Source organism: Choloepus didactylus, chromosome 10 (assembly GCF_015220235.1).
Source record: "Choloepus didactylus isolate mChoDid1 chromosome 10, mChoDid1.pri, whole genome shotgun sequence".
In the NCBI taxonomy this organism is placed as follows: domain Eukaryota; kingdom Metazoa; phylum Chordata; class Mammalia; order Pilosa; family Megalonychidae; genus Choloepus; species Choloepus didactylus.
The window spans coordinates 99,768,238-99,782,572 of NC_051316.1; the positions used below are offsets into that span (position 1 = coordinate 99,768,238).

The 14,335-nt window shown below is 39.9% G+C and overlaps 2 protein-coding genes across 2 annotated transcripts; one reads left to right on the plus strand and one right to left on the minus strand.

Annotated features, from left to right (window-relative positions):
* Window positions 1–344: 344 nt before the first annotated feature.
* On the plus strand, window positions 345–1,291 carry LOC119545529 (olfactory receptor 1N1-like). The gene is given in 2 exon segments (XM_037851122.1): window positions 345–1,037; window positions 1,040–1,291. Coding segments are annotated over 2 exon segments (945 nt in total).
* A 5,649-nt stretch (window positions 1,292–6,940) lies between these two features.
* LOC119545530 (olfactory receptor 1J4-like) lies at window positions 6,941–7,882 on the minus strand. Its single transcript, XM_037851123.1, has one exon. The coding sequence runs from the start codon at window positions 7,880–7,882 to the stop codon at window positions 6,941–6,943; it is 942 nt and encodes a 313-aa protein (XP_037707051.1).
* Window positions 7,883–14,335: the final 6,453 nt, after the last annotated feature.

A 14,335-nucleotide genomic window follows, 5' to 3' on the forward strand; every position in this document is an offset into this window, starting at 1 on the left:
ATTAGTTCATCTCAGTCTACCCATGTGTACATGCTACTGCACTGATGACTCTGCTGTGAGGCTGTAGACCTGGTCCAAGACCAGCGCTGAACAGGCCCAGAGACTCCTTGGAAGAGGGTCCTCTGTGTAGAAGATTGACCAGAGAGAAACAAAGAAGGGGATGAAAAATTATGAGTTTCTTAAGAAAGAGAGAGAAAGGAAATAGGGTCAATATGGAGATAAAGTCAGGATTAGGAGTTATAATAAATTTAAAGAAGATTTGGGAGTTATAATTTGGCATATGTAGAGTTTTAGAAGAAACCTAGCATTCTAACTTCTCCCTAGCCTCCAGGTGCTGCAGAGTCATGGATGGGGAAAACCAATCTATCATCTCTGAATTTTTCCTCCAAGGAATATCTGAGTCACCAGAGCAACAGCAGTTAGTCTTTGGAATTTTCCTTAGTATGTATCTTGTCACCTTGACTGGGAATGTCCTTATCATTCTGGCCATTGGCTTTGACCCCCACCTCCACACCCCTATGTACTTCTTTTTGGTCAACCTGTCTTTTGTTGACATGGGTTTAACATCCTCTACAGTTATCAAGATGCTGGTGAATGTACAGACTCAACATCACACCATCTCCTATATGGGTTGCCTCACCCAAATGTATTTCTTTCTGATGTTTGGTGATCTGGACAGCTTCTTCCTGGCTGTAATGTCATATGACCACTTTGTGGCCATTTGCCATCCTCTCTACTACTCCACAGTCATGAGCCCCCAAGCCTGTGCCCTGCTGCTTGCAATATGCTGGATCTTCACCAACATTGTTGCTCTGACTCACACCCTCCTCGTGGCTCAGCTGTCCTTCTGTGTCATTGGGGAAATAGCTCACTTTTTCTGTGACATAATTCCTGTCCTAAAGCTGTCATATTCTGACACCCACATCAATGAGTTGATGGTGTTTGCCTTAGGAGGCACAGTACTCAATGTCCCCTTTATATGCATTGTCATCTCCTACATCCACATTGTATCAGCCATCCTGAGGGTCCGAGCCCCTGGTGGGGGGGGGGGGGCAAGGCCTTTTCCACGTGCAGTTCCCACCTCTGTGTTGTTTGTGTGTTCTATGGAACCCTCTTCAGTGCCTACCTGTGCCCTCCTTCTGTCACCTCTGAAGAGAAGGACATTGCTGCAGCTGCAGTGTACACAGTGGTGACCCCCATGTTGAACCCCTTTATCTATAGCCTAAGGAACAAAGACATGAAGGGGACCCTTAAAAGGCTTCTCAGTCACAGGACAATATTTTCCTCTTAGCTATAGTGGTAGCAATGATTAATTTAAAAAATATGCTTGGAGTAACATAATATTGCTTCATTTTCAGGTCTACCCATGCTAGCCATAAGATTGTAGTCAGAGAGGTTTAGTTATGTAAGCTCTCTGAGCCTTAGTTTTCTCATCTATAAAATGGAGATATCAATTGCTATCTAATAAGGAAGTTTAGAGGATTAAACTAGATAAACTATAAAATGCATCTAGTACAGTGGCAATAATAGTAGCTTTTTATTAACTGATTACTACTACTACTACTACTCCTGCTACCACTGTCATTCTGTATCCATACCCAACTCAAGAAGTCAAAAGAGATTTTTCTCCAAGATTCATTCCTTCCAAAAATATTTAGTGAACATATACTATGTGCTGGGAGCTGTTATAAATTCTGGAGAGACGGCACTGAACAACAAAATGTCTATTCTCTAATGACATTTTCCTACTAGGTTATTAAATTTGTCAGTCATCAAAATTGGAGGAGTACCTGTGTTGTTTATAATAGTAAATGTAGGTTAAGATAAAAAAAAAAATTAAAGGTTACAGGTTACATTCAAGGACATGCAGAATGGAGTTCCCCATCAGAAGATTGAAATTCATTGTTTAGATTTCCCAGCTGCTTGCCCTACTTCCCATGTTTCACCAAGCTTTCACCAGGATGTTAGAGCTCCTTGTTTTGCCTCTGCTCCCTGCTGTTCAGAAATGTTTTCCTGTCTAATAGATGTAAACAGGTGACCTTGATTCCTATTTTGACTTCAGGCAATGGTAGATCCAAAGGGAACATCAGCAACTTAAATTTGTTAGAGTGATGAAAATAGAATGATTCTCTTTGGTACATGGGTTTCTCTGCCTCAAGAATCCTAGAGATTTTATTTTAAAAAATATGGACCATACAATATTGATTCCTTATGTCTTTCTGGTATGACCAAATATCTATTGGCTGCCTAAATTCCCCCATTGCAGTTTGTTTCTCAGACCTAACATATCTTCAAATGCCTCATGATTCCTATACCTCTTAAGGAAGCATGTTTCATGTAATCAAACTGCCCAGGCTTCAGTAGTTGGTGAGTGCAGATGTGATTCATTTAGGGCAATATGCCATATTTTAGTACTTGAGTATTATACATGTTTGATGATGTGGAATAGGAAGTCTAGCCTCTCCAGATCTCCTTTCCAGGTATTCCCTCTAGGAGTCCTTGACTGGGATAAGGAAGACACACGTAAGCAGAGCTGGAGCTCGCAACACTGGAGTCCTCTTGCTCTGGTCTCAGTCTAACTCTTCTTCCATTCTGTTGTCATTTATTGCTCTGCTGGCTATGGGCCACTGACAATCTCCTCTGAGCCACTGACCTCTAGCTTTCTTTTAGAAATTGAACAGACAAGAAAATACCCTCCACTTCCCATGACCAGCTCTTTCAGGAAAGGCTCCTCTGGCAAAGTTATAGGGTCACTGATGACATTGTTCTTCTTGTACATGAGGGAGACTGAGATGTGAGATTACCAGATAAAACCTCAATTATTCTTGCAGCCCGTGTCTCCTCTGATATCCAGACCCTACTGCTCAGGCTAGCCCAATCAGCCCCACCTTCTTCACTCATGGTGGTTTTTCTTGGTGGCCTTCTGTTTTATTTTTCCCTTGCAAACTTCAGGGAGTCTCAATACATTCATACATCAGTACATGTCGGAACCCTGTTGGAGGTGGATTCAAGGTCTTTGCCACAGGCCCTGAACAAATCAGGAAATTTGTCTAAGTGTCTGTTTTGGTTCCGCCAGTTTTATTCTGTGGCAATTAATAGTTAGGTCAGTGCAAAGCATGCAAAAGGACAATGTTGCCTATAACTGTTCAATAGCCTAACATGGTTAGATCCCAGCCAGTCAAATAGTTGCTATCACATTAGAAGTTCCAAACTTATACCTCCCTTGATATGTATTATTTCACTCATCCCCAATCTCTACACTCAAGGTCACAAGGTCACCAATGTCAAGTAGGTCTAATGTGATAATGGCATTAAAATAATTCATACTGAAACACAGATTGTTTATAAATTTTTACATTTAAGTGGTATCATTTGATTGGAAGGTGCTTTAAATTGGAATCAGAGGTGATGGAGAGATTCCTGGTGCCCCTTGTGTATCTGGGCATTTGCTTTCCTCTTGTTTGGAACTCCTTTGGAAAAGCAGGTGGTTCAGAAACTTGCTCCCTCACTTCAGTAACATTGTTATACCTAATCAAAACCACTCAAAGAGTTTAGCCTTCCATTTTGTTCCTAAATATCAGTTCACAGAGCCCAAAATAACAATCTTTTATTCTACACCTACTTCCCATAAATTACTAAGACCTGTCTATTCTACCTTCAAAAGTATTCTCTTCTCTCTTTACAGTGCTACTGCCTTCATTCAGGCACATGTCATCTTCTACCTGGATGTTGGAATGTCCTTCTAATTGAGCTCTGTTTCCCCAAGCTCTCTAATCCATTGACTACACATCTAACACATTGAGTTCCTGAGTAATCTTTAAAGCACAAACATAACCTAGTCAGGTCTAATCCCTCACCCTGCACCAACACCTTAGTGGGGGCATCCTAGCCCCTTCATAATATAGCCCTTGTCAATCTGTGCATATTCATATCCTGATCCTTCTTCAACTCATACACACCTATATTTTTGGCAACACCAAAGTTTTTTCATTTCCCTGAACTTACCATGCTATTTCAATGCCCTGGTTCATGCTGTTCTTTCTGCCTAGAATGCCATTTCTCCCATTATGTATCAATCCTGAGCATCCTTCAATACCCAGATGAAGAATTACTTCCCTGTAAAGCTTTTGCTGATAACCAGGTAAAGTTAACTAGACCCCCTCTGTGCTACTACCATTTATTTTACTTTTAACATTGTCTTTAAGTCTCACTTTCTTCAGCTGTAAAACATAGATACTAGCACTCTCTGCATCATAGGAATATTATGAGGATTAAAAGAGGTAATACAGGTAAAACTTTTAATACATTGTTCAATTCACAGAAAACAGGCATAAGCACAATTGTTACTAGTATTACTATTTTAAAGCACTTTTTGTACTCTTCTAATATTTTTAGTTCACCTCTCTCTCTCTGCATGGCTAGACTGTGAGCCTCTTTAGCATGGAAGCAATGCCTTTATCCAGCTTTGTATGAACAGGGCCAGGCTAAATGACAGAATCTGTAAATAAGGAAAGTCTCCCTATTTTTCTGGTATTAATCTAACTTTTTATGCTTAATGGCAAATAAAAACTAAGTGAATCTAATTCTTTAGTAAATACCTTAATCTCTCACCTACTTTCCAAATGTGACAAAATAGGATAATTGTTATTTAGTCTTTTAAAACGTATGTTTGTCAGAGTTAAATTGTATGTCTGGTTTTTGTTTGTCCCAAGCTAAAATATAAGTGCTAGAGTTCTTAGTTCTGGAAATTTATGATTCCTGTCCTCCCTGAAAAGTCTGTCTAGTGTGAAACTTGGAAAGAATTAAAGCTAACTTTTCAGAAGGATATAAAGTGGCTGATTGAAGTGTCAACAATGACTAAATTACACATATTTTGGCCACACAACATATTTATGGTTTTCAAAAATTGTTGCAAACTTTATTCTAAACCCAATAGGATGCTTCATTGAGGAAAATCATGAAACTTAGCCCTGACATGGCTCAGCAAAATGCCTTAAATTAAGTACATACTTCCAACAAGTATTTCCAGATATTTTTTGTACGTATTCAAATCAGTGTGGAGTGTGCCATTTGCTTCGGGCTGTCCACATTCAAGGGAGACCAGTATGGGGGATGGGGTGGTGATAAAACACTTTTCAAAAGGGCTTGATTTCTTCATTTGAAAAATCCATTCAGAGCTGGGTCACCAGCCCAGTGCTGAAAATACGGACAATGGTACTGATCTGTCTAGAGGATGGGCTTGAAAGGGCTAAGCTCATGTTCAAGGCCCCAGACCACTGAACTGGAGTGCAGGCAGAGAAACTGAACCAGGTCCTCAGACTTGCAGGTGGGATGCCACAGCAGGGGGCAGGGTGTGCAGCAGCAGTTCCTGGGTATGCTCCGATTAACCAAGGCACACTTTATCTAGACCAGCAAGAAAAGGTTCTAGCCCTTTCCAGGTTTTGGTTCCAGAACTCTTTGGAGCTGAGTGTGTTGACATAGTGACTCAATGCCTGAAGCATAATCCTTCCACAAAGAAACCTGGGACATGAAAAGACAGCTTCATCATTTCCAGGTCAAGGGCCACTCTTTAGGTTAAACAAGTAAACAGTAAGGTACTCTTCTGATCTGTCTTTCTTTGTGCACTCATCCGCCAACTCACTTATTCATTTCACCTTAGTCATTGGGTTTTAGCTTAAGCCAGAGAAGATATGTTGTTTTATCCTAGAGCAGTTGTCTTCCTTGGAATTGGGAATATAACCTACATGCCATTCTGCCCCAGGGTGCCCCTTCTTCCCATAGTCACCGTCATTCAGGAGTGTTTGTGCAAGTTTCTGTCTGGAATTCATCTCTGGTGCAGAAGGTAGGGAAAGCTGACACTCATTATTCTTGGTCCATAATAGTGCTAAGCCAAGCTCATTATTGCATTTATTCCAAGTTGAAAACAGGTTAGGTGTTTTATGATTTTTTCTTTCTACACAGAAGAAGAAATTGAAGTTCACAGAAGTTAGGTAAATTGCCTGAAGCTTCATAGCTAGTGCTCTGGTAGATACACCTTGTAATTCAGATCTGTTTTTCCCAAATAATCTTTTCTTGTTGCCACATGGTGCTAAGCTTCTGAAGCATTTGTGATCCTGTTTATCCTTTACTAAGGAGAGGTCTGTAGAAAGAGATCTAGTTGTTCCTTCATGGGATGGGGAAGGTCTATTCCTTGGACTCAGAGTACAATCCTGGGGTCTCTAGCTGAGTAGAAGTGATTTTCAAGGAGACAGACAATGAAGAGACTGAATACAAAAGGAACCAAATTAAGTGGGGCCATTAGAATTTTCCAGACCATGGACATTTTATTTGTCTTTCTCATTCCCTTCCTGGATTGAGTCTGAGTTCCGATTGAAACTCACAGTTCAGTCAGAAAGCTTTATAGACAACTGATCTGAGAGTGAACTGCTGAATTAAGGTTATTATCATCTAGAAAGATGAACAGTGTTCCTAAAATCAGGACAAAGCCTTCAGTCCTTAAAGTGGAGCAGCTAAATTATAACAACGGACAGTTTCCTGATGCCATAAAAGGACACTATACAGTTTCTTCTCCTCACCCACCATCATCACTAACAGCAATAAAAAAATGTTGCAACCTTTCTATACCAAAGCAGTCCTGTTGTCCAACATCTTCCAAGGATTAATGAGAACTCATTCCCAAGAAATAACAGGAAAGAAAGAACAGTTTTACTAGCTGTGTAATTTGTGTGTCTAATAGGCAAGAGCAATAACCAGTAATGTCAATTCAGAATTCACATTTTATACTAAAGAGTTGTGAGAAAACAAGACAATGACTTGAGTAATCAAATGCAACTGGGACCAAATATTTACTGAGTAGTTAATCCATGCTGATCTTGAGATTAAGCAGTCTTGCATCTGGGGGTATGTGAATACATGTGTCTGTTAAAATGGAGAGCAAATGTTACTGAATTGAGATGGTTGCCCTGCTGAGGGGTCTCTCCAGGGCCTCCTTTATGTCCCTGTTCCTTAGGCTGTAAATGAAGGGGTTCAGCAAGGGGGTGACCACTGTGTACATCAAAGAGGCAACTATATCCTTGTCATTTGAGTTGCTGGATGAAGGCAGAAAATACAGCCCAATAATTGTTCCATAATACAGAGATACCACAGAGAGGTGAGAACCACATGTGGACAGGGCTTTGCAGATACCCTCAATAGAGGGGACCTTCAGGATGGTGGACCCAATGCAGCTGTAAGAAACAAGTATGCATATTAATGGCAGAGTAATGACTGCCAGTCCCACTGTGAAAATGGCCAGCTTATTGAGGGAGGTGTCTGAGCAGGACAACTTGAGTAGGGCAGCAAGGTCATGAAAGAAGTGTGGGATGCTATTGTCAGCACAGAAGGACAGCTGGGCCAGGAGGAGGGTGTGGGACAGAGCATTGGCACAGGAGAGGATCCAGGACACAACTACTAGTAAAGCACACAGCCCCTCCGTCATGATAGTGGTGTAGTGGAGGGGGTGACATATGGCCACATACCGGTCATAGGCCATTGATGTGAGAAGAAGGTTGTCCAGAACAGTAGAAAATATGAAAAAATACATCTGTGCTATGCATCCTGCATAGGAGATGGATTGCTCCTGAGTCTGCATGTTCATTAACATCTTTGGGACAGTGACAGATGAAAAGCAGACATCAATGAGGGCCACGTGGCTGAGGAAGAAGTACATGGGGGTGTGGAGGTGAGAGTCCAGCTTGATGAGCAGGATGATGAGCAGATTCCCCAGCACCATGGTGAGGTACATGCCCAGGAAGAGGGTTAAGAACAGGCTCTGCTGCTCTGGATGGATGGGGAGTCCCAGGAGGAAGAATTTGGACATGCTGCTGTGGTTCTCCAACTTCATGTTGGTCTTCTCTCTGCTAGAGATGAAGAGACATTGGAAAAATCAAAAACTAAGAAATAGTGAATTGTAGCAGACAGATAATAATTAGATCTTTCCACTAGTGAATATAATAATGTCTGTCTTCATTGCTATGTCCCTACAAGAGTCCTTTATCATGTAAAGGACAAGAGTCCTTTATCATGTAAAATGAGAGCATGCACCAACAGAGAAGAAACTTTGATATTGGAGAAAAGTTGGCTCAGTTTCCACTTTTCACCATTCAGGGTAGAGGCAGTCCAGACCAAGGGACGATGTGCAGCTACGTCTAGTCAGTTCAGAGAAAGCATCATACCATCTTAGCTGAGGGGTATTAACTTAAAATCTCCCCAAATTCTACTCTTTTGAAAACAATCATCTGGCTAGTCTTGAGCCTTTGAATTCTAACATATTGGACTTCAGAAATCTGACTTCAGAATCCACTAGTGAGGAAGATAATATAGGGAAGAAATTTTAATAACATATACCCTAGGAAAATTGGATCATAAATAAATAGCAAAAGTTTCCATTATGTATAAAGGTCTAGAAGAAAAGAAACATTTCTACTGATTGAACTCAGAGTTTCTCAGAGTTAAGTCTTGCAATATCGTTGCTATTAAAGATGGAAATATTACTGGCAGTGCATATTTATTACTAGTAATCACAGTTATTAGGCTGTTTTTCTACATTAGAACTATCTTCAACCTTTTCCTGACTCAGTAAGCACTCACGACACCTAAGAATCCACAGTCTGTAATAGAAAGAGTTGTTATCAAGAGAGACTAAAGAGAGGGACCATTGGTATGTTCCCTGCCTCCCTGCCATTTTTTTGTTGTCTATTTTTTTTTTTTTTTAGCTTCTATATTTAGTTTACTGGCATGTTCAACTACAGCACCTGCTAACCAGCCCATCAAAGTTCCAGATACTTTTAGGCTCCTTGGTCATTAATAGCGAGTATTTCAAAAACTCTGCTTGTGACCTACCTCAATAGCATAAAATGTTCTAGAGCCTAAGCTACCAAATTCTAAAAGGTAAGTAGGAAAAATTTTTGATTTCATTGTGTCTTAATAAAAAGAGCATTGTAAACAGTTCCTTTAAACCAAAACCAGTGCCAAATGTCAACACATATGCCTACAAATATCAAGTAAATGCAGGATGCTTGAAAGGATTTCATTATGTTATCTCTTCACTGGAAGAAAAATTCAAAACAGCTTTTTTATAGGTTAATGGTAGGCTTAAAACCCTTGGCTCCATTATGCTTATGAGTTGTAACTTTTCTTGTCGCATATGCTCTAAGATCCTCATTTTTAAGCTTGCCAAAAGCAGGCAACGTAACAGAATTCTGGAAAGACCAGTAAAGACGTGCAAAAATGTCCAGACTAAGTTCCTAGTCTGTCTCTGCTCCTTGAAGCACCTAGGGGCTCCTTGAGGCTGTGACTTAGGATAGAGCCCCATGTCCAAGGATAGTGTGGTTTTTGGGATTTCCCATTAAACTTGGGGAAAACAAAGGCCTTGTAACTAAAAGTAGATTCAGTTCCTGGCAACATCACTTCACATTTGTGAGTTCTGGGCAAATGAGCCTTAATTTTCTTGTCTCTAAACTGCAGATAAGACTAAGAAGCTAAGTCTTGAGACTATTGCAAATGCTATTGAAAAATGTATGTGAAGCACTACTGCAGATAGTTGGTACAAAGTAATGTTCGTTTCCTGTCCTGCATTTCATGTCATTCCTTTATCTCTCCACTCTGACTGCTCTGTCCTCTCAATAAGCAGATATTGACCAGAGTTCAGGTGCCAAAAAGCCACTTCATCATGGGATTGTGACCTGATTGAGGCAAAGACCATAGACAGCAGTGACAAAGTTGGGAATACAAGGAGAGTCCAGTCATATGCTGTTTAATAGAGAATTACTGCTCAGATATCCCACTATTTTGAACTTCTCTGTGTCTTTCTCCATTTTCTTCTCTCTGCACCCATGAACTTGTAAACATATCTGATCTGTGGTGTTTAGGATTTTAATAAAATTCCGTGGATCCAATTTGGTCATACTTCTTGTTCTGCCTAAGTCCATGACAAATGCAGACTCACTACATCCAGTCTGTGACTGATAATACCTCAACCAATGCTTGCTGATAACTGAAATTTATTTGGCAGTTAGACCATGTGCTGTAGAAGGCAAAACATAGGCTTTGGAGTTAGATGGAATGGACTCAAATAATCTGTCTACCATTTACCAGCTATATGGCTTTGTACATTTTAGAACCTCAGTTTTTCTTTTGTAAACTAGGGATAATAGTTCCTGAATCATGGTAAGAGTTAGATAAGGTAATGCATGTAAAGCACATGATTCATAGCAGGTGCCCTGTACATACACGGTGATATTGCTTACATTAGATATAACATACAAAGAACTCTGGGGAGGTAATTCAGTGACTTACCTTCAGTGGAACCCAGGCAAAAGTGAATGGGATGGTAGATCTTTCCTGAGCCCAAGGTTTGATGCCTTTCATGAAGGTATGAGACTATACTAGGGATTACAGGCAGGAAATCATCAAGCAGAATCTAACAAAGAGCCCCAATAATGGTGCTACATAAAGTCAGAAAAGAAACAAAACTCTAGCTAGAAGTGTCCTTCAGACATACTTTTAGGTAAAAGTAACAGTGCACTCTAAAGGGCAGGTGACTTGGGAAGAGAAGCCTACAAGAGTTCTATCACTGCACCCACTAAACAAGCACACATTCTGACACCTAGACCTTGAATGGAGAGATACGGCTTCCTGCAGGCTTTGGGAATGTGCCTGCTGATTTACATAGCCAGCAGTTTCTGTTTCTCATCTTCCAAAGGTTTGAGGTTAAAGTCACAAAAGGCTTCCTAAGAAATTGGAATAAGAAAAAAATGACAGCAAGAGCCAAAGAAGGTATGAGTGCATGTGTGCATGTGCACACACACACACCTGTTACTGATAAAAGGTATCCAGGCATGCTCTGAACTTTATGCTCAAGTTATCCATCCCCATGTAATATGGAATGGTTTCTCAGATTCCTGCTAGCACATCCAAGGACCAGATTTAACCTGCAAATTCTGTGGTCCTAAATCTCTCATTGACATCAGAGAGAAAAACTATGAGCCTGGAACTTACCCTTGTCTATTCATCTGCTCCAGAAATGCACTCCACTCTACCCACCAGGGAGAGGACTCAAGGGGACAGGGTAACAATCTATTGGTTAGAGACATGCATTACACATGTATTAATTGTTCTGTTTTCCCCTTACTCCCTCTAGGACAGATGGTTTTGGGCAGTCGTCCCTAAACTTTGATACTCAGCAGAGTCAGCTGGGGAATTTGTTTAATGTGCAGCTCTCAGCTCCACCTCCAGAGATTCTTTCATGAAGTCTGGGGTCAGTGATTCTGAGGCAAGTGGTTCTAAGGGTAGACTTTGAGGAAACACGGCTTTAGGAAGAGTGTCAGGGTGGATACCCTGCTAGTGTGAGCCTGAAAGAAGATGGGGAAAGACCCCCTCATTGCCCCCTCCCTGCCAGATTCAAGTTTCCCCTGGCTAGGTCACAGCTCGAGATGTATAGAGAGATTTTATTCCCCCAAATGGAAATTCCTTTTTGGTTTGCTGCTGTTGGAAGTAATTCCTCTTCACAATGAAACCCCAAAATATAGACATGAAGAAAAGGAGAAAGTTGAGCCTCACTCTCACATTATTCACTTTTCATCTTTGTGACATGTTTTTAAATTCATAAAACACATTTATATGAATAGGATTTATTTTATACAATATTTTATAATTTTATTTTTAAAAATTTATTGTGGACATCTTTACATATCAATACATATATATCTACTTTAGAATTTTAAATTTTTAGTCATTGATAAAGTGGTAATTTTTCACTGAGAAACTTTATCAAAGTGTATACCATGCCCTGAGATTATGTTTTTTTTTCTTAATTCATTTTATTGCAATATATTCACATATGCAGTCATACAAAACAAATCGTACATTCAGTTGTTCACAGTACCGTTACATAGTTGTGTATTTATCCCCCAAATCAATCCCTGACACCTTCAGTACCACACACACAAAATAACAGGAATAATAATTAAAGTGAAAAAGGGCAATTAAAGTAAAGAACATTGGGTGCCTTTGTTTGTTTGTTTGTTTGTTTTTCTCCTTCCCCCATTTTTCTACTCATCCATCCATAAACTAGACAAAGGGAAATGTGGTCCTTATGGCTTTCCCAATCACATTGTCACCCCTCATAAGCTACATTTTTGTACAATCGTCTTTAAGATTCATGGGTTCTGGGTTGTAGTTTGATAGTTTCAGGTATCTACCGCCAGCTACCTCAATTCATTAGAACCTAAAAAGGGTTGTCTATATTGTGCATAAGAGTGCCCAGCAGAGTGACTTCTTGTTCCTTTTGGAATCTCTCTGCCACTGAAGCTTATTTCATTTCCTTTCACTTCCCTCTTTTGGTCAAGTAGATGTTCTCCATCCCACGATGCTGGGTCTACATTCCTTCCCAGGAGTCATATTCCATGTTGTCAGGGAGATTCACTCCCCTGGGTGTCTGATCCCATGTAGAGGGGAGTGCGGTGATTTCACCTGCCAAGTTGGCTTAGCTAGAGAGAGAGGGCCACATCTGAGCAACAAAGAGGCATTTGGGAGGAGGCTCTTAGGCACAATTATAGGCAGGCCTAGCCTCTGCTTTGCAGCAAGTCTTCCCAAGGGCAAGTCCTGTGGTAGAGGGCTCAACCCATCAAACTTTATCAAAGTGTATACTATGCCCTGAGATCATCTGTTTTTTAATACGGCTACATTAATATTCCCACATGCACTAATTTTCTGGGCTCCACTGCCTTCATTAGTTAGTACCTGTTACTTGCTTCTTTGAGAAGGGAAAAAACCGACTAAAAAATGCCTATGAAAATACATGAGCAATGGAAAGCAAACTTGAACCCTTTGGAAAGGGAGGCAAGAATTCCAGATTGTTTCCATTCACCCATTCCCTTGGGACAAAGGTTATGCAATCAAATTAGATATATAACACAGGAGAGTTGCCATTACACTATTCCACATATATATGAAGTATTGAAGCCTTCAAAATGTTTTTATTTCTGTCTTCACATGCAAAAGGCCTCTAACATCATCACTGCCTTTAGTGTCATTCTAGCTGCTGGTTAAATACTAATTAGTCATATATATATATGTGTGTGTGTGTGTGTGTATATATATATATATATATAGAATTTACTAGTATTGCATTTTGTATTGGTTGGATTTTAAAAAAAAAGATGAAAGACTAGAGTAAAAATTTAATGTGATAATATGGATTGGATTTAAGGCAATTGCTTTCTTGTGGGCTATGCCAAGAAACATGAGGACTTTTAGAAATAAATGACATGACAAAATTTGTTAATGTCCTACCAAGAACTTCAATGGAGGTACTTTTCTCAAATCTAGTGTTTTATAACCAATGCATATTTTATCATGCATCTTGCATGAAATAAGTCATTAATTTAAAAACTGAAAACTATTTTTAGAGGAGTTATAGAACATGTGAACATGACCTAACCCTTTGAAGAAAGTCATAGAATTTTGAGTGACATTATCAAAGTTACAAGCCACACTGAAACTATAGTAAATGTGTAAAGCAATACCTCCATAAGGCTTGATGGAAATAAAAAATCACCGATGGACATGGATGTGATATTTTTGGTTTTATTTTCATTGAACACTTGGTTCCAAGATGTTATATTACAAAGCATGCTATGCAGTATCTGATATGTCTATGTTATGTATGGAAAAGAAGAGGAAACCTGATTGTTTGGGGAAGAATCTCTTGCCTTAGATGGTGAAAACAGAATCTTACTGCAGCTAGAATTAATTTTAAGATATCAACATTAACCTCTGACTTCTGTATTATTAAAATAATTTAACCTGTCTCTTGTTTCATTCCACCTACTACCAGAAGTCAAGTAGGGTGTTATAAATGTGCTTTCCCCAACTTCAAAGATTTATTTATCCTTTATGTCATCATTCACAGCATCCCCCTGGGATCCTATCAGAAATGCAAATTCTTGAGCCCCGCCCTAGAACTACTGAACCGGTGTCTGTGGTGGTGATTTTCAGTAATCTGAGTTTTAGCAAGCTCTCCAGGAATTTTCATGCACACTAAAGTTTGAGAAGCTTTGCTTCTCACTTCTCGTTTTGGGAAAGTAGGGTGTTCATGAAGGAGGTCAGTGCTGAATATGGAGTGGTATTTGTAGGAAAAGCAATGATGCATTTAGTAAGTCTGGGACACATTTTGGATATAAAGAATACAAAGAAGGTCAGCATGAAGCTGCTTCTGTTAAGGAGTGGTTGCGTATGGGGGCTAAGCAATATCAACCACACAGTGTGGGAAAATGGGGAGCACATATGGAAATCC

Coding starts and splice junctions, on each gene's coding strand:
- LOC119545530 (XM_037851123.1), bottom strand. CDS start 7,882: ATGAAGTTGGAGAACCACAGCAGCATGTCCAAATTCTTCCTCCTGGGA.